At 42.4% G+C, this 27,787-nt stretch overlaps 1 protein-coding gene across 3 annotated transcripts in view; it reads right to left on the bottom strand.

Moving 5' to 3' along the window:
• TRANK1 (tetratricopeptide repeat and ankyrin repeat containing 1) overlaps positions 1–27,787 on the bottom strand; it is a 65,784-nt gene that overhangs the window by 31,234 nt on the left and 6,763 nt on the right. For 2 of the 3 annotated variants that reach the window (XM_055707472.1, XM_055707471.1), the window contains exons 2-9: positions 15,318–15,452; positions 13,620–13,743; positions 12,082–12,232; positions 9,583–9,701; positions 6,416–6,499; positions 2,859–2,997; positions 2,152–2,283; positions 19–186 (exon numbers count right to left, since the gene is read on the bottom strand). In XM_055707472.1, coding sequence (XP_055563447.1) covers positions 19–186; positions 2,152–2,283; positions 2,859–2,997; positions 6,416–6,499; positions 9,583–9,701; positions 12,082–12,232; positions 13,620–13,743; positions 15,318–15,451 — 1,051 coding nt within the window. In that variant the 5' untranslated portion in view covers position 15,452. Of the gene's footprint in view, positions 1–18; positions 187–2,151; positions 2,284–2,858; positions 2,998–6,415; positions 6,500–9,582; positions 9,702–12,081; positions 12,233–13,619; positions 13,744–15,317; positions 15,453–27,787 lie in introns of those variants that run through there. The other variant, XM_055707473.1, reaches the window with a different exon arrangement.

Here is a 27,787-nt window from a genome sequence, read left to right as displayed (position 1 = left end):
ACACAGTCCACGTAGTACCTGTCTCTTTCTCAGAAGAAGTATGTCTCTCAATGTGATCGCTGACTGCTTTTACAGCATCAAAGTTTTTGTTCTTTTTCAACATATCTATGACATATCTTGACCGTCCATCTGGAACAGTGGGATCAACCCCAAAATTCAGGAGCATGATCACATCTTCTGTTTGGCCTAAAACATTACAGTAATAAACATTAGAGGAAAAATATGAGAAAAAAATCTCATTTTTCAGGGGTTTTGCCTGGCCCGATTTCTAGCATAATTTTGTAAAAACCCCCCAAAATCTATGTTTTCCCAATGTCATAAGAATGAGGCATTGTTAGGCATCTTTCCCCAAAAGAAACCCCTTAAAAAAAATTAAAACTCCGTCTTCTGTCTTCATTACTAGTAATTGGGAAACAGCAGCACAGAAACACAAAGTGACTGGATGCCTCATGAGCATCTCACTGGCCAGAGGCAGCATGTAGAATTCACCTCCTCCCTTATGCCCCAACCCTGTTCTCCAGGCTCTAGGCAAACTACTCTGTACATAAAGAAAAAGCAAAACAATGGATTTTGCTACTGTTTGGAAGGTGACCCAATAAACCAGAATATATCACATACTCATGCATGAATATACACAGCTGGGCACTGAGTTTCTTCTTTCTATGTAGCATAAAACACATCATTGTCTTGGTAATAAGCCTTATAACAAAGATGTCTAATTTGACCAACAGTACCACTAATTTCAACAGATACTACGATCCTCTATAGCATTTCACAAGTATTACAGATTACACATAAACACAAAAAATATAATGGTGATTTAAAGCCTTGACACAGTATCTAATATTCTGGAAGATGACATGCTCATTTCTTAGTGTGTCACACGGCACTACCAGGGGAAACTTCACAGCCCTGCAAGCAGCTGCCTGTACTCCTCGTGCCTCAAAGAGACATATTTGCTATAAGCCATGCTCTTGGAACAGCTGGAAGGGCGCAGGAGCACCAAATCACCAAGTCACACAGGAGAAGACCGAGTGACTGTGAGCAAGTAAGTGTTAGACCACCACACGTCCCCTAGGCACACCACCACAGCACACAGCCTCTGTTACTGCACGTCCCAAAGGCAAAGCCTAGATGAGGAAAAAATGATGCAGGCTAACACAAATGTCTTGCTTTGTTTGTCTAAGCCTTACTGTTCAAGCTATTTTAGGGATTATTTTTTGTTAACAGATAGGTGGTAGGGTTTATTTTTATATTTATAAATATATTCTCTAGATAATATACACTATATAAATATAAAGAATTAAACTGTAATAAAGATATACAACTATATGCTCGCTCTATAATATGTAATATACAAATAATCTTTAGTAAGTACATATTAAAATATATACTTTATATAATATATATACCCTATATAAATGTAATTATAAATAAATAAATATATATACGGTATCTTCTGGAAATCCAGACGTCATTTAGCAACAGATGGAACTGCTGCAAGAGACATGTTACACCTTCCCATAAACTGAAATTATTTAGTATAGGTTGCGCACATGTCATTCATGCTAATAAGGAGAACCGCCAGAATATCATCACATTTCACGGCCTAGAAGTCTGGTGTTACCTCGGCATAGATGCTTATTTCCTGTTGCCACCTGGTGGGCAGAGGAAAAAATACAAGAAAAAAAAGCCAGGCTACATTAACATAAAAGGATTCCCACGGAAAATGTGAAGGAAAGCATTTCATTTTTCTCCTCTGACAAGATAAACTGCTACAGAGGTTTCAAATCTTCATCTATTGAAAAGAAAAGGATAGGTCCCCAGGTGGTCTAATACGATCTTAAGGGCACATCAGACTTCAAAATGAAACTTCTAGGATTCAAAAAACTGCAGCACACTTGTGGGAAAATCATAATCAGTCAAACCAAAGAGCAAATCAAATGGTCACAAATCAGGTATAAAATTTTAAAAGGGAATTGTTGGAAAGTTTAAATATTAGTTACCATTACAAAGTCTACATTTAGATAAAAGGACTTTCTCATTTTCTTCCTTAGAACGAAATAGTAAACACCGGGCTCTGAAATGTTCTTCCATTATTCATTTTTCCATATGAAAACAAAACACCACACACAAAATAACTATATTTACTGCGTTTCTGGGAATATTCAGTGGAAGATGCCACAATATGCAGGAGGTTGCATCCATCTCTGTCTTGCTGGTTGATCTTATCCTTCAAGTCTGGCCTCTGAGTCAGTAACCACCTGAAGAGATGGTTCTTTCCTGAAATGATTAAGAAAACCCACTTGTTATAAATGGTAAAGAGAGATACAACAGAAACAGATCCTGGTTTTTCCCCTATAGATTGCCAAGATGCAACTATATGAAACCTTTTCTCAAAGACAGGGAGTATGCTAGGGAAGAAATACGTGAACGAAATGATGGTAAGAGCCAGCTGCATTGTGGGAGACATGATGCTACATTCTTGCTGACTTGCATAAAGTGTGAACCTCACGGCTCTTTAGCACATACAGAAACTGTTGCTCCACACCAAGGTGGCAGGAAGAAATACTGTATTTTTGTCAAAGCTAATATATTCACATTATGAAAGACCCATACCAATCACCCTTCTGCTTCAAACCACAGAAGAGAACCGCCATATCATGCTTGTACTACTATCAGGCACAGAGAATGCTTAGAACATTTTCAAAAATAGTGCCTTATTGGCACATGCCAGGTTATATACACCTAGATGATCTGATCTCATTAGCTTTTTAAATAAAAAATTTAAAAGCTCTAGCTGTCAGTTCTCTGATGAAGGCCACCATTATTTTATTTTAGCTACAGATGTCACTCACTCGCTTTGATACACAGCCTGATAACAGCATGAAGCAGATACACTCCAATGGTTTCAGCTTTCGCCCCGATGGAAATTAGCCACTTGACTAACTCTGCTACTTCTTGCATCTTCTCACCGCACCCATACAACTCAGAAGTCTGATAACAAAGAGAACAATTACAACATGTTACTTTTTACATACACAAAAGGCTTTTTAAAATCTGGTTTCCCTGGGGTTTTATTATAAGAATCAGTGAAACAGTAACAATCAAGCCATAGCCACTGTAAAATGAAACCTCTATTATATATGTAACAACTCTAGTAGAAGCTACTACAAGATGTTAATCTTAAAGGAATCTTGTCCTGCTCTGAAGAGCACTGAACCTAAAGTCTATTTTATAATACGTATTTCTGTATTTCTTCTCTGTAATTGACTGCAACTTTTGGCCTTACACTTGTCTATTCAATGTTACGGACTCTCAGTGCACGTACTGCTGTAACTGGATATTGTGCCTTTTAAGCTTGGATGAGGCAGCTTCTGCAGGCAGCTACCCCAAAGCAAGAATAGGCTGGAGAAACACTTGTAACTGGGAAAAGGGAGTTAGAGACTGCAGGAAGGAGGTTTAGGGAACTCAAGCAACCAGTCCTTTTACAGCTCAGGAACCCCATGGATGGAGAGCAGGGCAAAGCCCTACTCTCATCCACTTCAGGAAGCATCTGGTGTTACTAAGACAACAATGATAACATGACTGCTCATACAAAGAAAAAATGTTAAGCCTTAGGAGACGTTTTTGGCCAGATAAATTCCTAGAAAGTGATCTGATAAAAGCATGGAATTTACAGGGAAGGTTACAGACCAAGATTGAAAGCACACAGCCTGAACAGAAGGCAGCTGAACTGAAAAAGGATGTTCTAGCAGCTACTTAATGAACATGAAGCACAGTCTACAAGGGGTACAGCAACAGGGGGAACTCTGGAGGTGGGCAGAGGAAGCTCAGATGGAAATTAAGACACTATGCCAGAAGGATCAGGACATGAGGGGGTGGTCGGAAACAGTGTTCAGACATAATTTCTCCATTTGTGCCAGTCATCTTTTTAAATAGCAGTCTTCACACATGCTTCCAACATCCACAAATAAATCTTTTTTTCTAACACCTCATGCCAAATTTTGACTGGCGAGAATTACTGTTTGCGCACAGTTACAAAATCAAAATACCACAAATTACAGGGATAATGTAGTGGCAGCAGGGGAAGCTCGAGTTGTCAGAAAGGCACGTTTTCTAATTTTTGCAAAAGAGAAGCAGTGCTTAGGGAATTTTTCATCTTGATTCTTTCAGTCTTCCACATGCACCACAAACCCCTAGAATAGCTAAGACTGGTGAAGCCAATTCAGCAATGAAGGACACAGTATTTTGCAAAGGCAACCGATTTTTACCTTCCTCTCTCAAGGAGGCATTTCGATATGCTTGCCCAGGAAGGAAGGTTCTTTGCTAAGACACTACATGTGTCCTCTACTGCAACGCCATGCCTTACTGTCAGTGTGAGGAGCTCATTCACCCCTTGTAGGACTGTTCTGCTGCAATGTCCCAGGCCACAGCACTGCTAAGAGCTGCAAACCACAGCAGTGGCAGTGGGCATCTCCACTTCGAAGCTGCTTTAAGCTGAGGCTCTCATGCCTTTGTCCTCACCACAACTATGCTGCTCTAGCACCACAGCCCTGCTCTGCTGGTCAGCCATGGACCTGGCTGATTCAGGACTGGACCTCAACTCACCCTCCCTTCCCACAAAAAATGAGTAAACATGAGGGATGATGGTGGGTAGCATGAAGTCCCATATCTGCTGGCACTAATCCAGCATACCTGCCTAATGATAGCTAACCAAGGCATGCTTGGTTATATATATATTCATCCACTAACTCTTCTGCTATGAACAGATGTCAATTTATTCCCTTTGCATTACCCTTCTTTTCCAGAATTGCTCCCACTTACTCTGTCAAGGAACCTACCTGATATACATTGATGGAAAAAGCACCAACTTGCAATTTTTATGACAAAAGTACCATAAGCACTGTAACAGCCAAGTGGCAAATTCTGGCATATTCCATAAACATACCCTAAACTGTTAATTTGCCAGCCAGTAAATGCCAAGCAAATGTACTGTGTCGTGTACAGTTAACATCTTCTACAGCTTCTGTCAGGAAAACCTCTGTGCTGTAAGAAATCTAGTATACTTCAGCATAAAGCCTAATGGAAGATCTCAATGAACCTGTAACCATATCTTTTTAAAGTAGGTTACATAGAGCAGAACTATAGTTAATTAACTTATACACACAAAGAAATGGAAGAATAATACAAAAAAATGCATACCAACAATATTTTTTTTTAATGGTACATATGAAATGCTTTACTTAACTGCAGTTGAAACAGCCTGGGCATCCCCTGTGTGGTAACAGACACATACACTGTGAGATGCCTTTAGAGAGTTGGTATGTTACTGCTACGGACACTGGCTGCTCCTGAGTTGCAGGGCTGGTGAACTGCCTCCATAGCCCTGAGCTGGGCTGGAAGCAATGGCTGCACACACCTTCATGCATTCAAAGCGTTTTGGCAGCATACCCATGTACAAAGGCAGGTGCAAGCAGCAGCAAGCCCTACAAGGCCACCTAGCTCACACAGCGACGAGGGCAGAGCCTCCGGGGTGTACCAGTGTGCATGGCACGGCACATGCACCAGGTAAGCACAACCAACAGCAGCAAAGGATGTGTAAGCATGGCAGTTTCTGACAGCTGGAAAATGTTATTTTCTCCTGCCAGCATAGAAAGCTTTGGAGGTTCCCAAGCGCTGCATAACATGAGGAACCACAAAATAAAGAAAAGAGCAAGTTTCAGATGAGCAACATAAAGATTAAATTCTGCTGCCTGCAGACGCCATCACCTCAGTGAAAGGCATGAGGAATTGTGGCTACTTTGTCTACAACTACATGTTTCCATCTTGCCAAAATCCTCTAAGTTATATGCAAACTGTCAGAGTCTTCAGGGAAAAAGTTTAGCAGGTGCTGCCTAGGTATAAAGCAACCTACTAAAATTTGGGGCGTTGAGGGAAGGGAAAATTCCAATACTGCACCCAGCTCAACTCTCTGTAATCATACTCAGCACCATGAAGCAGTTCAGAGACAGGCTAGCAAAGTAAAAAAAAAAAAATACCCTATCTCATGGATATCATAAGTTCTCATAGTTGGAAAACATATCCAACTTAACTGATGTCTGACATTTTTCAGCATTAAATTGTCAGGTTACAAGCCTGACATGAATGGCTTGCTGTACTTGAGAGGAAGATGTCTTCTTTTGATCAAATAAAATATTAAATTACACACAGAAATTATGCAAAATAAAGATTTTTTAATTTTCAAGTGAAAAGGGGCAAAATAGATCATTTAACATAAATACAAAGTCCATGTATTATTTTCCATCTTATTTTTCTTTGATGTTTTAACCTTGCACACAAGGTGGAAAATCTCTCACTAAAGTCAACAGGAAAAAAAGAAATAGACATAAGAAAAAAAAAATGTTTAGTTTACCTCAAAGAGATTCTTCAGTGATAACTGGTTTACTCTGAGATTGGGGGGCAACTCTTTCTTATCGGACAACAACAACAAACAAGACTGTTAAAAAAAAAAAAAAGACAAAACATTGGTGATCTAATAAGCACAGTTCGAAACTTTGTTTTTCACTGCCTCATCAGATCTTGTAGGAAGGCAAACAAGGGCTAACAACAATTCAGATTTTTTTTTAAGATTGCAACACATTACTGAATCTCTGTTTTTCAACTGAATTAATGTAATACACAGTGGACTGTGGTAAGTTATGACTGATTAAAGTTTCCTCAGAAATTAAAACCATGTAAGAAAGGTCAAGCCCTAAAAATCTCTCCAATATGCCTTGGAAGTGGCCCCTCACTTTAGGAGCAGACCTTTACATTCATGGGGATGAGACTCCCCAGCCACAACAACATTCTCAGCAGAAAGCAAGAAGTGTTTACTGTATCTTTTTCCTTTTTCTCAGTTTCCCTAAAAACTTCACCTTGCTCCTTGAAAACCCATCTACTTTCACCAGAGGGCAATGGAAGAACTATGTCATCTACCTGGACTTCTGTAAGGCCTTTGATATAGTCCCCCACAACATTCGTAGCTCTAAACTGTAGAGGTACGGATTTGATGGATAGACTGTTGGATGGGTAAGGAATTGGCCAGATGGCTGCATCCAAGGAGTTACAGTCAATGGCTCAGGGTCCAAGTGGAAACCAGTAACAAGCTGTGTCCCTGAAGGGTCCGTACTGGGACCACTACTATTTAGTATCTTCATCAATGACACAGTGGGACTGCGTGGTGCAATACTCACTCAGCAAGTTTGCAGGTGGCACCAAGCTCAGTGATGCAGTTGATACACTTGAGAGCAGGGATGCCATTCAGAGGCACCTTGACAGGCTCAAGGAGCAAGCCCGTGTGAACCTCATGAAGTTCAACAAGGCCAAGGTCCTCCACCTGCGTCAGGGCAATCCCTAGTATAAATACAGGCTGGGGGATGAATGGATTAAGAGGATTCCTGCAGAGGAGGACCTGGAGGTATTGGTACATGAGAAATTGCATATGAGCCATCAATGTGTGCTTCTAGCCCAGAAAGCCAACTGTATTCTGGTCTGCATCAAAAGAATCACTGCCAGCAGGTCGAGGGAGATGACTCTCCTCTCCTCTCCTCTGGTGAGACCCCACCTGCAGCCCTGCATTCAGCTCTGGGATCTCCAGCACAGGAAAGACATAGACCTGTTGGAGCAGGTCCAGAGGAGGGCCGCAAAAATGATCAGAGGGTTGGAACACCTCTCCTATGAGGAAAAGCTGAGAGAGCTGGGGTTCTTCAGCCTGGAGAAGAGAAGGTTCTGGGGAGACCATGTTACAGCCTTTCTATATATAAAGGGGGCTTATAAGAAAGGCTTTTTAACAAGGTCTGTAAGTGAAAGTGTTGCCTAAACTCCTGAATTATCAAACTATGATTTAGTGTTTGACTACAAGTTGAAGAAATATGGGCACAAAGTTTAGGCCAAGCTGACCCACCCTCTAAAGTTGTGTGAAAGGACTTGTAATCAAGGGAGTCAGCCTTGGGAAACCAAGAACAGATGGGGAAAAGAACACCATTATCTAAGTTATGTGGAAGGAAGCCTCCAAGTGAGAAAGTTCTGGCCACAAGAGGAGGCAAGCTGTTAAGGTGCTGCAATCCACAGAAAATTAGTTGAAAGTAGGACAAAAGTAGTTGTGGTAATGAGAGATTGTGACCTCCTACTCAAACAGCTCCCCCGAAAGACAGCAAACCCCCACTTGGGGAGCACACATCATTTGTGAAAAACTTCAGTAGTGCTATCTGAGGATGCGCACTAATTTGCATTAGAAGTGAGAAACTTGCAACCAGTCCTGTGCGTGAATGAAAATGGATACGTAATGTACTATGAATGTGCAGGTACCCTATCATATGTAACGTGTGCCCTCGAGTAACCTGGCGTGCACATCAGAAGGAAAAAAAAAACCCATGCACCCAGCGCTGCAATAAACCAGTGACAAGTTTCTGAACTACCATTTGGTTTGGAGAGTTTTCTTGGTTATGGTTTTTGGAAACAAAAGGGACAAGGGGCAACAGTTTTAACCTCAAAGGGGGTAGGTTTAAAATTGGACGTAAGGAAGAATTTTTTTATGGTACACTGGAAGAGGTTGCCCAGAGAAGATGTGGATGACCCACCACTGGAAGTGTTCAAGGTGAGGTTGGACAGGGCTTTCAGCAACCTGACCCGATTGATGTCCCTGCCCACAGCGGGGGGGTTGAATGGGCAATGTGGGGCTGCAGTCAGTGCATAGCAGTCCCTCTCTGTCACTCCCACCTCCTTAAGCTTCTCCCATGCTCCAGCACCATGGCTCCCGCCGAGAGCCTGCTCCTGCATGGCCTCTGCACAGGCTGCAAGGGAACCCCTGCTCCAGCCACAGCACCTCCCCACCTCCTTCCTCTCATCCTCCCACCCGCTGCTGCTCTTTCCTCCCCCCTCACTCTGCCAGGCAGGGTTCACCCTTTTTGAAACACCTTCCCATTAGCAGCCCACCTTGGCTGGGGGGCTCAGCTGTGCCCTGCAGCAGGGCTGCTGGAACCAGCCATGATGGCCCAGGGCAGCCCTGGCCTCTCCTCACAGGGGCCCGGCAGCCCCATGCCAGCACCTCGCCGCCCATGTTCAACACAGGCATATTCATGACAATGATCAATTTTTTTTTTTTTTTTTTTTTACACAGCTACTATAGAAAAGAAGGTTAGAATAATTTCAGGTGATTCACCTTCGGATTTTTCTAAATGATCTCATTTTAACAACCACATATTTACTCTGAGCTCCTTTATTTGTGGGTCTTTCATAGACCGCTGTGAAAGTCCAGCTTGTCATACACCAAGTAAAAGGGACCACAAATAAACATGTATTTTTTCCCCCCTCATATTTCTTTCAAGAATAGCAACTCTAGATGGCACCGAAGTTATAAGAAACAACAGCAAGAGCAAAGCGGCATTTACAGTTCATCGTATGCCTTCAAGAAATGAGTTTCACAGGTTACCCCTAAAAGTATTTTTCAGTCTTAAAAATTCGAACCAGGGAACAATAAACATTCACTGGGATTTTAAGGGTGACGGGGCACAACAGCAGGTCAGGCAGTGACAGACTTACCCGCCACTTCCCCTTCTGGGCCAGCTTCTCTATCACCGCTTGCCAAATCAGCGCATCAAACCTCATGCTGAAAATATAATCATACGCAGGGGGAAAAGTCAATGGAGAGACCCGTTCGTCTGCAAGAACAAGCCATCGAGAAAACTGTTTAGTGTCGTGGCGCTGCATCTTACACCCTCCCTTCTGTTCCTCAGGAACCCCCTGAGCCCTCGTCCCCTGTGCAGTGAGCTGGGTGGTTAAGTGCCTCCCTTGACTGTGCCAGCAACTCTTGCATGGCTGAGGTGGGGAACGATGCTGACCACACCAGAAACATTCCTTATCTGAATCCTAACCTCCCTTGACAGCCTTGGAGCATTCCTTATCTGAATCCTAACCTCCCTTGACAGCCTTGGAACATTCCTTATCTGAATATGAGTGATAAGGTAACGCCTTCACTGGAATTGTGAAAAGTCCAGTAATTACCAACTTGGATTGTGGACAGAACAGCAATTTATTGCTGACTAAAGCCAATCATCTCCAAACCTAAAAACAGCAGTCTTAAGCAAGGTCCCTTTGAGCTCTCCTAGAACACAGCAGTCTGTGACAAGCACCTCCCTCTGGGCAGGACACTTCTCAGAGCTCGCTAGCTCCCAAGTTCACAAAGTTAGTACCACCATCACCAAAAGCTGATGATGGACCCTGGGCTCCCCACTCCTAGAGGCTCAACCTTTCACCCACTGAAAAATGCAAAGGCATTTAACATTAATATTTCAGCAAGGGGAAGTTTTAACAGTTATACCTTTGTACATTTTTAAAATATATATATATATATATACACAATAAATTTACTCCTTTGTGTCTGCGTGCATGCATGTGTGAATTCATTGAAGTACCTGATAACAAGTATAGAATGAATGTTACTGTCACGGATCCATAATTAAGTTACTGTTGTGATTGTAGTAAAACATTGATCCACTTTGTAAATGATAAATTAGTCAATGATTAAGTGCTGCTAAAATCTTGTGATCAACCTTAAACTGCAGATAAACCTTAGACATCCATTAGATATAAACCACTATCCAAGATGAGACTAAGATTGGATCTAGCCACACCAAAGCTCTATGAAGAGTTTAGAAAGCAAGGGGGTCGGGTCCACTCTGAACCTTGTGACTCAACTGATCTTCCTTACTCCTTATATTCCTTTAAATACAAACTGTTGCCCAAGTCTGAGACTAGGATTGGATCTAGCTGCACCTAAACTCTTATCAAGAGCTGAGAAAGCAAGAGGGTCCACTCTGAACCTCATAACTCAAGGAGACTCTCCCTTACTCTTCTACATCTTTAGTCTCTCTGTAAATCATTTCATTCCAGCTTATTTTTAATTTGATTCTTCTTTGTGTGATTTATCTATGCAATAAGTAATAGAATGAACCTTGCCATCGAACTTGGTGAAGTTGCACTCCCACAAATTCATATTAAAACTATTTTGCCAATACCTTTGATGGTGATTCTTTAAGCAACCTAAGCCACTCACTTGCAGCAAGTATACACAGTGCTTTTGAAGTTGGGGTCTCTAACTAAATTACTTCATTGCACAGGGACAATTTTAGCACCAATTAACACACAGGAGAATGCCAAATGGGGGCTTCAACATCCCTGGCCACCCAACTGATGAGGCACCTTGAATCAGCAGCCAATCTTCATCAAACAAGGAGGGGGAAAAAATTAATCCCTGTCCTCAAGAAACACTTCTAAGCCCCAAGACACTGCGAACCTCATGGCAGTTCTTCTGCTTGTGGGTGAGCCCAGCTACAGACAGTGCTAAAGCTAATCAAGGTCCTTAACATGGGGCTACAAGTTCAGGAAAATGCAGCAGGGGCACACCTGAAATCACCTGGCATGCCTGCAAGCCCCATCAGACAGAGCCTGTGAACCAGACAAAAAAGCAAGTAGAGGAAGAGAGACTGAGGAGAGGGCAGGAAGGCCCAGGGTAGACATTGCTCAAAAAAACCCCATGCAATGCCACAAAAAAGTCAAAATCCCTCTTTTCATCGCTGCCCATTACTAGCTGAGTGTCCCCCACACTGGAGTACACTGCACTGTAAACTCAAGTTTAAGCTATCTTCTAATTATTTTCAAATCTACCTAGCTAAAAGAAAAGCAGAGCGGTTTGGACTAAAAACACTAAAGCCTCAGGGGTCTGGAGCTCCAAATCTCCATCTTTGCCTCCCTGACTCTGAATTCTGTCCTCTTCTAACTGGTCCAAAATTGATGCGTTCTTGTGAGACAACATCCTCCCCTGCACAGTGTTTTGGGATTGTTGGTATCTGCCATTTACAAACTAGACCAGGTTCACCACATCCTTTTGATAAGGCCACTCAACACATTCAAGATCCTCAAACAGACCTGAGCCACTAAGGACCAAATGAATGACCTCACAAAGGATGCCCTACCAAGGACTTGCGTTGTCATCACTACTGAAAGGCTCTTAGAAGAATTAAGTTCTTAATTTGAGTTTACCATTGACACTTATGAAGATTCCTGCTACAAAATCAGCAACTTGAGTTTGATCTGCAGAAGCATTCAGGAGAACCAAACCTTTATGAAACATTGAAATCGCCTCGTAAGAGTTTGATAACTTGATCAATGAGTGGCCAGCTCTATAATACGCCTGGGGGGGGGGGGGGGGGGGAAGGAAAAAAAAAAAGAGAACAAAAAAGACCATTGTTGGGAAAATATTCAGATCTTTACTACAAAACATTAACATTTTTTCCTAAATTCTCTGATTATGCTACAAAAATTACATGTAGTACTATTTTTACAGCTTCTTACACACAGATCAAAAAAGAATAGCGAAAAAACATCCCTTGAAATTCACAATATGCTACTGATGACATCACAGATCATAAAAGTGATAAATCCTGCACTGCAAAACTTGGAAAATAACTACAAGATGGAAGACATACTGTTAGCAGCTATATTTTAACAGCCTCTGCACAGGATTTTTTTTTTTGTCATAAGGTCCAGAATATATGTTTATGTCCCCATGCCACTGCATGCAGCAGTATTTACCACAATGCATATATCCTTCAGCCAAAGACACCTGAACATGTTTATGTTCACCACCAAACTAAGTTGTATTGGTTCAGAGTCACAGTGAAATCAATTTATTCAAACCAGATAACTGACATGCTGTGATACAGCATAAATTAAACTGGTATTTGCATGCATGCAATTTTACCATACCCAAATCAGATACCTTCTACTAAAGTCTCTGGGAGTCTGCAGTGGTTACTCCAGAAGACCATTTATTGTACATAAAAGCCAATCCAAGTGTATGCCTCCACATCATAAATACTGTACAACTGCAACTTAACAGATGAGTACTTGCATCAATGTGTACTTAATCACTGTACTTAATCACACAAGCGTATGCGTAGCGTATTGTTCTGTCCACTGGAAACACAATATGACCTTGATCACCACGTACTGTTCCCAGGAACTTATTAACATGTAAAGAATATTAGGGCACACTGCCCAAGGGAACTTTCAAAGCTAAGTCCCCATCCCAGACCTGACAGTGGCTGATGAATCTGTACCACGAGCCAGGCTCTGTAAGACCGTAAGTGAACACTGAGCTGGTGAACCTCACCACAGATGGGATCTGGACAGTGTGCCATGACCTGACCAGAGACCTGGCCGGTGCTGTGTCATCCTCAGGTCTCCAACATCTTAAAGGCATGTAAGATTTTGTTACTTGCTGTTGCCTTGTCCAGGATATTAATAAAATAGTTATCTTTCTTGAAAGCATTGGTGCCTCTCTTGTTGGGACCCAGAAAGAACCAGCATCTTCTGGTGCAAGAGAGCTCCTTCATTTTAATAAAAGTACTGTTACAGTAGTCATTCTGATGCTCATGTAAGTGTCAGACACATTCCTAGAATTTTATGCTGTATTTGTTTATCACACCTCAAAACCAAAAGACAATAAAAAGCAGATATTGACATTTTTTTTAGTAAGTAAGGCATGCAAAAAACAGCCAGCTTAAACATCTGAATACCTTAACATACTCCGGATCCCACTGTAAACTCTGGTAGGCTGAAAACACTGCTTCTTTCCATTTACCAAGATGGTACAAGGCAGTTGACTTGTTACAGTGTAACACAGCTATGTCCTTCGAACACCTAAAAATAGGGGTTTAGCAATATATTCACTTGAAAAAGGATGCATCATATTTCATGGTTAGCAACAAGAAAAAAAGAAGAGTCTATGTATCACCCATCTAACAAAATTACATGTAAAAATGGAGTTGCAGGAAATAAAGATCGCTTGAACATCTGCTATAAAATCTTTTAGTGACATCCTGAATGATACCTTAGTGATATCCTGGTCTCTCCTGAAGCAGAAAGCCAACCCACTGGAATAACGAAGTATGAGGATTTAGAAAGTTTAGACCACCTCAGCACACCTAGGTATGGCTCAGTAAAGCCAGAGGCCAAGAATGGGAAAAAACAGACCCACAAATAGAAGCTGCAAGATGGAAAGAATGCTAATAAAATGCTATATTTTGGTCACCAAAAAAACACCAAAACACATTTTACTGTATTACCATTTGAAGAAGTCAATAGAATTATCCACATTTACACTAGCTAAGAAATAGACATGTATTTTAGAGTACAGAATATACTAAAGTATATATACTTCATATATATATATATATACACACACGCTATATATATATATATTAAAAAAAATAACATGAGGATATAAAAGTATCCAAGAGTATACAAAAATCCAAGAGAGTTTCTGGAAAGAGCTGCACAAAATTTACAGGACTACAGCCCACCTATCTTGCCTGTGCTCAAACAAACAGTACACGCCACACAGCTGCATCCTTCATTTTATTCCTATCTGCTAACTTACACTCAAGAAAGTTGTTTCAACTACACTGAATGTGTTCAGACCACACTGTTGCCTGCAAGCAAATCCTGACAATGCAACCTATGGCAAGGGGAAAGGAGACACTCGGGATCAGGTCCCTACTTTGCTCTATCCTTGCTCAGTCCTAGTCCTTCCCTATGGTCCAAATTTATTTTACTACTTAATCTAAATGGCTAATAGTCAAAATAAATGAATGGCTGGTGTTAAATAAGGTAAACAGCGGTGTTAATACATGGCAGTAATGAATATTTAATAGTCAACATATTAGTTATTTAGTCATCAGTAACAGTAGCAACTGATGTTAACTGACAAAAACAAGCACAAGAAATACCCAAAGAACATTTCCACTGATTTCTTTTTAACAAATCTGAGAAAACTAAGAAACACCAAATAACAAGAACAAAGTAACTTAGATAAATCATTTTAAAGATAATCAGACGACCCATGTAACAAGCCATAGACATGACCAGTACATGGCAGAATAACAGCAAGATTAACCCACAGCACATCAGCTAAGTAACAGAAGTAGTTTAACAGAAACCAATACATTTTATGGAAAATTAATTTGAGCTTTAATTACACTTATTTACAACTGATGCTTATATGAAAACATTCAGATTACAGTCACTAACTAGTCTCCCACATATATGTCAGGAACAGTAATTCCTCTCTAATTATGACACTAGTACACTAAGATACACAAAGATACAAGAAAATCAGGTGTCAGGGCAAGAAATACAGTTCTGAGTTAACTGTAGTACTGTACAAATTTCAGACTTGTCTTATGATTTATATCTTGTAATTCAAGAATACTTACGGGACCCATTGCATTAAACAAGCAAGCGTATGCAGAGCTTGATCATACTTTCTGATGGCCAAAGAGTAATTTCCATTTTTAAAATCCTGGTTCCCAGTTTGTTTCATTAACTGTGCATATTCCATAGCATCCATGCTAATTAAAAGCACAAAAAAAAAAGAAAAAAACTTCAGTCAAAGAAAAGCTTTGATTTATAAAACACTTCTTTCCCAAAAATCCACTTAATTTTTCACCTTAGTTTTTGCGTATTTGAAAAGTACAACAGACCACTTTTTTCTTCTTTACTGCAGTTGCAATAGTAAAATATAACTCATGTGATAGCATTGTCTTTGCTGCTGATGCCTCAACTTCCATCTATTTCTTAATCAACCTCAGCTAACCAAATCTACCATTGGTATGCATTTTTTTCCAGATTTTCTCCTCAAATCTTAAACTGTGTTTTTTAAATTAAGATTCCGAATTTTTTAAATGTGTGCACACACACTCAACACAGGAGGAAACATACACGAGAAAAAACAGAGTTCATATGCTTAAGAAATACATGAAACTATACTTCTCAATTAGTTAAACACAAAACTAATTTACTTGCTTTTTATTTATTTTTATGCCTTTTTTTTTTGTCCAGCCTTTATGGATAGATACTGTACACAAAACTGCATTGAAATTTGATTACTACTTGGAAATACTGTAATGTAAGTAGATTCATACTACATAAGGACCTTGAATCAGATTTAAAAGTTATTAAAATGTATGTAGCAAACACTAAAAGAAAACAAAGCTTAAAACAGGCATCAACTGCAACTGATTGGTAAAATATTTTATTATTAAAATTGTAAAATCAGGTTCAGAGAGGTCAACCCAGAGGGGTGTGAATTGGAAAGGAATGTAAAACTCAAGGGTTAAGATAAGAACCGTTTAGTTACTGAAATAAAACCAAAACAAAAGAAAAATAATAATAACAACAACGTTATAATGAAAAGGAGGGAGAAGGGGAGAGGAATGAAATCCAAGGGGAAAGGAGAAAAGAAAACAAGTGATGCACAGTACAGCTGCTCACCACCCGCTGACCGATGCCCAGCCAGCCCCTGAGCAACGGTCCCCCCACCCTGGCCAACATCCCCCCTCCACACCATATACCGAGCATGACATCCCATGGTATGGAATACCCCTTTGGCTAGTTCGGGCCAGCTGACCCGGCTGTGTCCCCTCCGGCCCTCCCGCCAGCAAGGCCTGAGAAACCAAAAAGTCCCCAACCCGGTACAAACACCAACCCAGCAACAACCAAAAACAGCAGCGTGCCATCAACACTGGTTTTACACCAAGTCCCAAACACAGCGCTGCACCAGCTGCTAAGAAGAAAATTAAGTCTATCCTAGCCAAAACCAGGACATAATCACATGGTCAAGCAGCTAGATGAACAAAACAAACACAAGAGGGAAAACAGGTACGTGTCTGCTGAGAAACCGCACATCAGAATCACAGACAAAAGAAAAATCCAGTGCTAAAGTCTTCCATAGAATCATTCTTCACAATGGATTTTATGAATAAAAGCCATTTCCATCACCTGCAAAAACCTGTATGAATCTTACAAATATCAGCACTCTTAAATAAGATTAATTCACCAAAAAGGAATGCAGAGATTTATGTTATTATCCAGGTATTAGCAGGCCTGGAACAAAACCAGTAACAACCTCTAAACCTCACAACCTGCTATCATAATATTGTGGTTTAAACTGGCAGGCAGCTAAACACTACCCAGCCACATGCTCACTCCACCCCCTGACAATGGGATGGGAGAGAGGATCTGAAAAAAAACAAAAGTAGAATTTGTGAGTTGAGATAAAGACAGTTTAATAGGACAGAAAAGTAAGGGAAATAATAATAATAGTATTAATAATAACAGTAAAAAAATTAGAATAGACAAAACAAATGATGCACAAAGCAACTGCTCACCACCCACCAACCAATGCCCAGCCAGCCTTCCCTCTAATTTATATACCAGGCGCGATGTCATATGGTATGGAAAAACCCTCTGGCCAGCTGGGGTCAGCTGTCCAGGCTGTGTCCCATCCCAGCTTCTTGTGCTCCCCCCAGCCTCCTCACTGGCAGGGCAGAATGAGAAGCTGGATGGTCCTTGATGTAAATGTAAACACTGCTTAGCAACCATCAAAGTGTTATCAACATTATTCTCATCCTAAATCTAAACCACAACACTGTACCAGGTACTTGGAAGAAAACTAATTATATCCCAGCTAAAACCAGAACATTCACCCCTTATTCCATACCATTTACATTATGCCCAGGTCCCCACACTTTCCAATACATCAAAAAATGCTTTGAAGTACGTGGCAGTGCCTTAACCATATGCGTGAGGCCACCAGGGTCTGTTCCATCCTCATCAAGGAGAGCACTAACCTCTTCCATCACCATTAATCACCAGCATCTTTCCTGTCTTTGATATATACACACAGGTATCATACTCATTTTAGTCCGTGCCTTCGGGCTCCGTCTGTCATAGCAGTCCTTCAGGAAAGGAGAGATGGTGTGTGGTGTTGGATTGCTGCAGGCTGAAGCCGGTTCTGGTTCCACCACCACAGCACTTGCCTAGTTCTATCACCTTGGCCAGCTATTAGTTTGCCCATTTTTATCAAAATTCATTCTTCACCAATCTAGATTATTTTTACTGTAATACTGTTGATACAGCATATAGCAACCATAGTAATGATGACACAGTATTATACAGCAATTAACATCATACAATTCAAATCACTGGCTATTCTCACCTAGGATCAAATCACCCCAAGGCACACATCAGACCTCCCCACCCTTCTGCACTATCCACCAAGTGCACCCTGTTCCTTGAGCAAAACCAGTCCCACAAATGGGTTTGCCATTGCCTGAGGCAGGAATAACCCAGACTGTCTTCCCCAGCATATTTATGTGTGCTACAGGGATTTTATCCCCTTCTCTAGCGTATAGAACTTTTGACTGCGCAGGGCCAGCTCAACTGGCAGATCTCCTAGCGTTGACTAACCAGATGGCTTTTGCTAAATGCGTATTCCAGTGTTTGAATGTCCCAGCACCCATTGCTTGCAGTGTAGTCTGTGACTGTCCATTGTACTGTACAGTTTTCCCAGAGGCTAGTGCGTGATGGGGGATGCGATATACCCACTCAATGCCATGGCCTTTGGCCTGGGTGTCTATGAGGTTGTTTTGGAAATTAGACTATTTTGTGTTGACCCGGCTCTTTCTGGGGCACCATGCCACCATAAGACTTGTTTTTCAAGGCCCAGGATAGTATTCCAGGTGGTGGCATGGGGCACAGGACATATTTCTAACCACCCAGTGGTTGCTTCCACCACTGTAAGCACACAGCACTTGCTTTGGTGGGTTTGTGAAAGTGTCATATAATCAATCTGCCAGGCCTCCCCATATTTATATTTCAGCCATTGTCCTCCATACCAGAGAGGCTTTAACCACATGACTCGCTTCATTGCGGCACATTTCACATTCATGGGTAACCTGTGCAATAGTGTCCATGGTCAAGCGCACCCCTTGATCCCGAGCCCATCTATATGTTGCATCTCTTTCTTGATGGCCTGAGGTGTTGTGGGCCCATCATGCTCTAACTCGCTCATCCTTAAGCTGCCAGTCCAGATCTGCCTGAGTCACTTCAGTCTTAACAGCCTGTTCCACCTGCTGGTTGTTTTAACATTCTTCAGTGGCCTAACTCTTGGGTACCTACATGACATACTTTTACAACCAGGATCTCTACTCCAGCAGCAGTATCTTGCCCTAGTTCAGCAGGCCAGATGGGTTTACCCGTGCACTGCCAGTTGCTCTGCCTCCATTGCTGTACTCACCCCCACAAAGCATTTGCCACCATCCATGAGTTAATACAAAATACTGGCCATTTTTCTCATTCAGCAATATCTAAACCCAGCTGGATGGCTTTCACCTTGATACACCTTGCCTTTCAACAGTTTCTGCAACTTGTGTAGGATTCCACATAGCAGCTTTCCACCTTCCATGTTTTCCTACAGTACAACAGGACCAGGTAAGGCCATTCTCCCTGGCTGAGATGTAGAGTACATTTTTTACATCTTGTTCAGCCCAGACTGGTCCAAGGGCTGCTGCATGAACTACCTCCTGTTTAATTTGTTCAAAGGCTTGTTGCTCAGGGCCCCATTTGAAATTGTTCTTCTTCTGGGCCACTTGATAGAGAAGGCTTACAATCAGACAGTCAGTTGGAACGTGCATTCTCCAAAACCCACAAAGCCTAAGAAAGCTTGTGTTGCCTTTTTGCTAGTTGATAGAGACATAGCTGTTACTTTGTTGACCACATGCATTGGGATCTAACAATGTCCATCTTGCCTTTCACTTCTAAAAAGTGGATCTTCTACGCAGGTCCCTTGACCTTACTTTGTTTTGTAACAGAACTGGCTTTCTGAAGGATTTGGACTATTTTCTTCCCTTTCTCAAAAACTTCCTTCTGCTGTACAGCTCCACACGATGATGTCATTGATGTACTGCAGGTGTTCTGGAGCATCACCCTGTTTCAGTGCTGCCTGGATCAGTCCATGGGTAGAGCTGTGCTTCCACCCCTGGGGCAGTCGATTCCAGGTGTGCTCGATGCCCCTCTACATGAAAGTGAACCACAGCCTGCATTCTGCTGCCAGAGAGACTGAGAAAAATGCATTAGCAGGATCACTGGTGGCATACCACTTGGCTGCCTTTGACTCCAGTTCACACTGAAGTTCTAGCATGTCTGGCATGGCAGCACTCAATGGCATGACTTCATTCTGGCCACAACAGTTTACTGTTAGTCTCCACTCTCCATTAGGCTTTTGCACTGGCCATATGAGGCTATTAAAGGGTGAGTGGGTCCTGCTGATCATTCCTTTGCTCTCCAGTTGACAAATCACTTTATGGATGGGAACTGGGGAGTCTCAGTTGCTGCAATACTGCCTCCGGTGTGCCATGGTGGCAGTGATCAGCACCTGTTGCTCTTCAACCGTCAGCAACCCCACAACAGAAGGGTCCTCGGAGAAACTGGGCAAGGTAGACAGCTGTGTAATTTCTTCTATTTCCAAGTCAGCTATACCTAAAGACTACCAGTACCCTTTTGGGTCCTTGAAATACCCTCTCCCGAGACAGTCTATACAAAGAACGCATGGAGCCTCTGCACGGGTCACAACGGGGTGCTTTTGCCACTCATTCTCATTTAGGTGTAGCCTCCAAGACAGTGAGCAGTGGGGATCCCCCTGTCACTCCAGAAATCCAGATGGGTTCTGCCCCCTTATAGCTTGACAGTATTAGGGTACACTGTGCACTGACGTCCACTAGAGCATTACACTCCCGTGGGTCTGATGTGCCAGGCCATCGAACCCCCACAGTCCAGTAAACCTGGTTGTCCCTTTCCTCTACCTGGCTGGAGGCAGGGCCCTCCTACTTGTGGTCATAGTATTCATTACTCATTTCTTGTAAATACAAATCAGAAGTCCCTTGATTATAATCAGAAGTAAGATCAGCCCTTCTACTTTGTCTAGGAACCTGTCCATTGGAAACTGGAGCAGCAATTCCCCTGAAAGAACCCCCTTTTGTGATTATTTTTTCTTGTAACTCACATACCTGTGCCTCTAGGGTCAAGGTAGATTTTCCATCCCACTTCCTCATGACCTCTTCGTGGTCATACAGATGAAGCCAGAGTAGCCCGTGGTGTGTACCCACCAAATCCTCTGTTGAGCAGAGGAACACTTACTCCTAACAGCTGAGATACTGGTCCACACAGGTGGGGAGTAGGACCCATCTTCCTTGAATTGTTAGAACTCCCAGGACAGTGTTTTGGACAGTGTCTTGGATTCAGCTGGGATAGAGTTAATTTTCTTCTTAGTTGCTGCAGTGCTATGTTTTGGGTTTGGTGTGAAAACAATGTTGATACCACACGGATGTTTTTAGTTGTTGCTAGGTAATGTTCATACAAAGCCAAGGACTTTTCAGTTTCTCAGGCCCTGCCAGTGAGAAGGTTGGAGGGGTGTTGATGCAGAAAGCTCGGACACAACTTATACAATCAATGTGATCAAGTTAGTGCCACTTTATTAAAAGACTTACAGCAATTTATAGTCTCAGCAAAAGATAAACATGCTATGTAGGCTTTGTTATGTAAAAAGTGATAGGTTAAAACTACTCACTCCACACTTCCACCTCCCTTATGATTGGTCCCAGTGTGGTGCCCACACGCTGCTCCCCCCCTTGTGCAGGCATCCTGTTTTTTCTCATCTTTCCATCCAACTCCCCCATCTCTCCACAAACACACAGCCTCCCTATCTCCCCTGGCCTTGTACATGTCCTTCACAACACCTGCAGCTTGTTAGGGCTGCGGCCTGTTATTACAACCAAGTTATTCAGTCTGGATTGCTCATAATACGTCCGTTGTCTTCCAGCCACTCCACAGAGGTGCACAAGAAATTGGAGGGGGCACAGCCAGGACAGCTGACCCAAACTAGCCAAAGGGATATTCAACACCACAGAACATCATGCTAAATGTACAAACCGGGAAGAGCTGGCCAGGGCTGGCCAACTGCTCCTCAGGAACTGGCTGGGCATCAGTCAGCAGGTGGTATGTAATTTTATTGTGCATCACTTGTTTTTTCCCTTCCCTTTGGATTTTACGCCTCTCCCCTGTTCATCATTATTATTTTATTTCAATTATTAAATTGTTCTTATCTCAACCTTCAGGTTTTACCTTCTTCCCAATTCTCCTCCCCATCCCACTAGTAAAGCATGGTACTTAGTTGTCAGCTGGGGTTAAACCACAACAGTTTCTCCACAGCTGAGATGCAAGCCCATAAGGAAGAAGAGAGACTTTGTATTGCCAGAGTTGGCTAGCCAATTCATCCACCATTTGTCTCTCTCCATCTTTCCAGGTCATTACTGCCATTGAGTTGGCATATGGCAACGGTGCACCCCATACAAACTTCTACCACATGGGTCAGTGCACTCTACTTCATCTGGGTCTTTAGATAACTGATCATTGTTCAGGTCATCACAAATCACCTCCTGCACAGCTAATTCCCTCAGGTACTGCATACCCTTCTCACAGTGGTCCACTTGCCTGGGTGACACTTAAGGAAATCCTTGATATCTGACAGGAGTCACCTCCAGAGGCTCAGCACTTGTGCCCCTTTCCATTTGTCAATGTCCCCTTCCCTAGAAAGGGATCACAGCTGCTTGGCTTCTCTACCCTGTAATTCCAGGGTACTGGCCCCATTACCCCACCATCGGAGCAGCCAAGTGACAGTGTGCTCACCCAGATGACAGCTGAAATCTTTTCACATATCTCTCAGCTCATTCAGGGATAGGGATCAGGTGGTTACTGTCTCGTTCATGAGCTCAGTCTCTGCCTCTTCCTCCTCCTGCTCTCATGATGGCCCTGCTTTGCAGTAGTCTGCCTCATCCCCTTCTTCACTTAGTAAGGGAAGAGTTTCTTCCTTTACTAGATGAGCTGACTTTTGCTTCCATTATTTCTTCTTGTGCACAGGGGCAACTGATACCAGCACAGGCTGGTTCTCTGGTCCATCTGCAGGGGGCTGGAGCAGCTGCAGTGCCCACCACTTTGTTGTCACATCTAGAGACCTTCTCTTCCCCTTGAGGATACTGAATAGGTTGAACAGGGCTCGGTAGGCATGGGCCAGGTCCCACCATATTGCAGTGATTTATGTCACTCTGGAATGGCCAGGGTGACAGCATACTTTTTCCAAATAGTTTATTTGTTTTTCAGAATTCTGCACTTGTTCAGGGGTGAAGTTCCACAACATTGGAGGTGCCCAACTGCCCTAGGTACTTGCCCATACTATCCCACACACCCTGACACTCATAACTATCCAGCCTCAGGGCAGATCTCTGGGTGGTATTCTTAAATAGCTGTTGAACTTTAAACAAGACCTGAAACCCATTCAGGAGTAGAAGATACATCAATAGGAACGTGCCAGTTTGAACACTCCAATGACATTCAAAATTCTCAAGAGCTATTGTAATTAGCCTGGAGGAGAAGAGAAGGTGAAGGAGATGGGGAAAATGTCCCCCCTTGCCTCCCCCATAGGTCAGCTCTCCAAGGAGAAAAGGTAAAAAATGTAATGATTAATAGCTTCCGAGAGATGGCCCCTGAAGTACAGAGATAATGGCAATGCTGAGCACAAATACCAGGTCAGTCTCATGACCAGCATCACATCATAATTTGTATTACAGAGTACAATATCATAACCTTAACCCAGCCCCCAGGGGTGATAAACAGCACAACATATACAGCAAGTAATGCACAGAATGCAACTCTGAGAACAAGAGTTCTGGAAGCAAAGAAATCAACATTGTGACTATGACTATTAAATTTGTTTTAAGCATTCATTGTATTAATTTGTTTTAACATTCTCTGGTCATATCTGTTGTTATCTCAACCCTCTGAGCCCCACACTGGGTGCCAGAAAGGACTGTTGTAGTTTAACCCAGCAGGCAGCTAAACACCACACAGACACTTATTTACTCCCCTCCCCTCCTACCCCCAGCAGGATGGGGGAGAGAATGGGATTAAAAAAAAGTAAAACTGTGGGTTGAGATAAAGACAGTTTAACAGGACAAAAAAGAAGGGGAAATAATAATTAGAATATGCAAAACAAGTGATGCACAATGCAACTGCTCACCACCCACTGACCAATGCCCAGCCAGTTCCTGAGCAGCAGCCTCTGGCCAGCCTTCCCTCTAATTTATATACTGAGCATGATGTTGTATGGTATGGAATATCCCTCTGGCCAGCTGGGGTCAGCTGTCCCAGCTGTGTCCCATCCCAGCTTCCTGTGCTTCCCCCAGCCCCCACCCCCAGCCTCCTTGCTGGTAGGACAGCACGAGAAGCTGAAAAGTCCTTGATTTAGTGTAAACACTGCTTAGCAACATCTAAAACATATGTGTGTTATCAACATTATTCTAGTCTGAAATCCTAAATGCAGCACTTATTACTAGGAAGAAAATTAACTCTTTCCCAGCCAAAACCAGTCCACCATTTGCAAGATCTCTTCACATCCAAGCAAGCTAGGCATTGTTAAGTATATGGACCTACAGACCAACCAAGAAATACTACCAACATATTTTCTCTATAGTACTCCTCATTATGAACCTGAAATGTTCAGAATTAGTACCGTATTGTGAACACAGAGGCATGAAGAGGCACACTATGGATGACACTGTGCCTCCCTCATTTATCCGAGTGCAAGAGGTGTTTGGTAGGTTGACACCTGCAGCCCACACCTCTGAAGAGCCAACAGCAGAAGAACCAGGTGCAACCGCAAAGCTCAGATCCAGACTGCTTCAGGCTGGCTGGGAAAAGGCCTGTCAATAGTTTTGTCTTAATTAAGCAAATAAACACTCTGTGATGATGTCTGCAATCCAAACATCACCTTCCTAATTCCAGCAAAGCACCAAGAACAGATAATTTCTGGCTATAAACTAAACTAACAAAAAATAGGTCCCATCTCCATGAGGGAGGTACAATGACCAGTCATGTTAGAGGAGTAATGATGATAGCTACCCTCAGCAAATTCATTCATCACTTCATTAAGCAACATGCACACAGTAAACAATTTAAAAATATGTTGTGGTTTAACCCCAGCCTGTAATTAGGTACCATGCAGCCATTCACTCACTCCCCCCACACCCAGAGGAATGGGGAATAGAATTGGAAAGGAATGTAAAACTCAAGGATTGAGATAAGATCCATTTAATTACTGAAATAAAACCAAAACAAAAGAAAAATAATAACAACAACAGTTATAATGAAAAGGAGGGAGAAGGGGAGAGGAATGAAATCCAAGGGGAAAGGAGAAAAGAAAACAAGTGATGCACAGTACAGCTGCTCACCACCCGCTGACCGATGCCCAGCCAGCCCCTGAGCAACGGTCCCCCCACCCTGGCCAACATCCCCCCTCCACACCATATACCGAGCATGACATCCCATGGTATGGAATACCCCTTTGGCTAGTTCGGGCCAGCTGACCCGGCTGTGTCCCCTCCGGCCCTCCCGCCAGCAAGGCCTGAGAAACCAAAAAGTCCCCAACCCGGTACAAACACCAACCCAGCAACAACCAAAAACAGCAGCGTGCCATCAACACTGGTTTTACACCAAGTCCCAAACACAGCACTGCACCAGATACTAACAAAATTAACTCTATCCCAGCTGAAACTTGGACAAAACACTACTTATGAGTTACACTTGTTCACTGTCTGGATAGCAGAAGCAGGACTTTTTTTTTTTTTTTTTACACTGCACAGTACGAGCACTACCAAGGTGAAGAAAAGGAGAACAGAACAGTGCAAAGAATAAAAAGCTAGTGCTAAAAGATGGTTCTACCTCATTTTTGCAATTCTTTCAACTTTTTAGCATCAGAAGGTTAGATAAATTAGTATCACCAAGAATAATACCAAAACAGCTCAGCTATACAGGAGCTTATTCACGTAGGAACACACATGAACCTGTGGTTTTCTAAATCATAGCTGAATTTCAATAGATTTTTTTTTTTTAAAGGCAGCTATATTTCTACTTAGGATGAAATTTTTACCCAGACTTATATTTACATTACTTTTCCTTGGAATGCACTTAAAGCACAATTACAAATAAAAGGTATTTACAAGGCTTTTAAAGGACTGTTCTTCCCACAATACAGCAAGAGATCATCAATTGAAACAAACATTTTAAAAGGACTTTCAAATGTGTCCCATGCTGAGAAATTCTGGAACTGGGCTCCCTGCTTCAGATCTGAAGGTGGTAGCCCCTCCCCACTCCAGGCAGCAGGATTTCCAACAGAACACAAATTCCCATTCTTTCCCAGCACTGAAGCTTCCCAGCCAAAACTTCAAACCGTAGGTCATTTGAATAACTGGGATATCTGCTGCAGGCTTTAGCAACTACATCCAAGTTTGCAGCCCCAAGAGATACACAGGCATGCAAATCTGACATCCAAATTAATGATCCAAAAGAATCGCTGTGCTGGCTAGCACAGCATGGTTTGCTATTGCCCAACATCTTCCTGAAGCATAAATAAATTTAACTCAAAATCAGTTGACCTATTATATAAAGTCTACCAAGCGTGGCAAGCAATAAACAAAAATGTTGCTTGTTACTCTGACTTAACTGTCACAGGTAAAGGTCACAGCTGCATCTGAATATATATCTAAAGAAAGATTTTTGTCATGCCAAGGGTTAACCGCAGCTGGCTGCCAAGCACTCGCTTCCCCCCCTCACCCTCAGTGGGATGGGGAAAGATTAAAAGACAGGTAAAAGCAAGAAAACTGATGGGTCAAGATAAAAATTGTTTAATAAGCAAAAGTGGAAGAAGAGAGAAAGAAAACAAGTGACACAAAGGCAGTCATTCACCACCTCCCACATACAGACCAATGCCCAGCCAGTTCCCGAGCTAAGGACAGCTGGTCTCCCTAAGCCCCCTCCTTTCCCTTCTTATTGCTCAGCATGATGTTTCATGGCATGGATTATCCCTTCAGTCAGTTTGGGTCATCTGCCCAGTTATGTCCCCTCCCAACCTCTTGTGCACCCCCAATCTATTTGCTGGGGGGGCAGCGTGAGAAATTGAGGAGACCCCAATGCTATGCAATCACTGCTCAGCAACAGCTAGAAGATTACTGTGTCATCAGTGTTGTTTTGGTCACAAATTTAAGACACAGCACCATATCAAGCTACTATGAAGACAATTCCTCCATTCCTGCCAGCCACAGTAGAGTAAGCCAGGTTCCCCTTGTAAAGCAGGTATTTCTCCTAAGCTATAGAGTCCATGAAATACATAAATGTGCAGGGACACCCTAAAGTCTGGGAGACCCCTCACAGTGCATTGCTGAGACCTTGTCTTTCAAAGAAAAATACAAACAAAAAAAAGACCAGACAAGATGGTGTGTTCTGTTCAGGTTTTTTATGGCTCCTGAGGCCACCAGCATGGCTGTGACAGCAAAATGAAACTGATTTTTACTCAAAGTAGTAAAACAAAAGATTACACAGTTAAGTCAGAAACTATCAGCTCCAACCCCTACTGCTGCCAGTGGGCAAAATTCCCATTTACTTCACATTGCCAAGTCTTACGTTACTGTGATGGTCAGTGTCCCACTGAACTGCTTCAGTCAGGCTTATCCTCAGAAGCAGGGCAGCTCTGGGGGTTTACAAGGCCGAGTTTTGACTCCTCTCACTTCAGCAGATAAGCTTGAAAGCACAGAGACTGCCCAGAAAACCCATTTGTCATTCTTGAAAAAGGCTGCATTCCTTACACCAGCTATCAGTCTCAAGACGCCAGCTTGTGCTTTCTAAACATCTGAAGTTGGCAATACTATAAACTTTATAAATCTCAGCGCAAACCCAAGCGGTATGTTCTGTCTGCATCTGGTTTACATGGTTTAAAAGAGAAACTGTGTGACACTGCTTA

Source organism: Falco cherrug, chromosome 4, assembly GCF_023634085.1.
Source record: "Falco cherrug isolate bFalChe1 chromosome 4, bFalChe1.pri, whole genome shotgun sequence".
In the NCBI taxonomy this organism is placed as follows: Eukaryota; Metazoa; Chordata; class Aves; order Falconiformes; family Falconidae; genus Falco; species Falco cherrug.
This window is presented reverse-complemented; position numbering and strand designations above follow the sequence as displayed.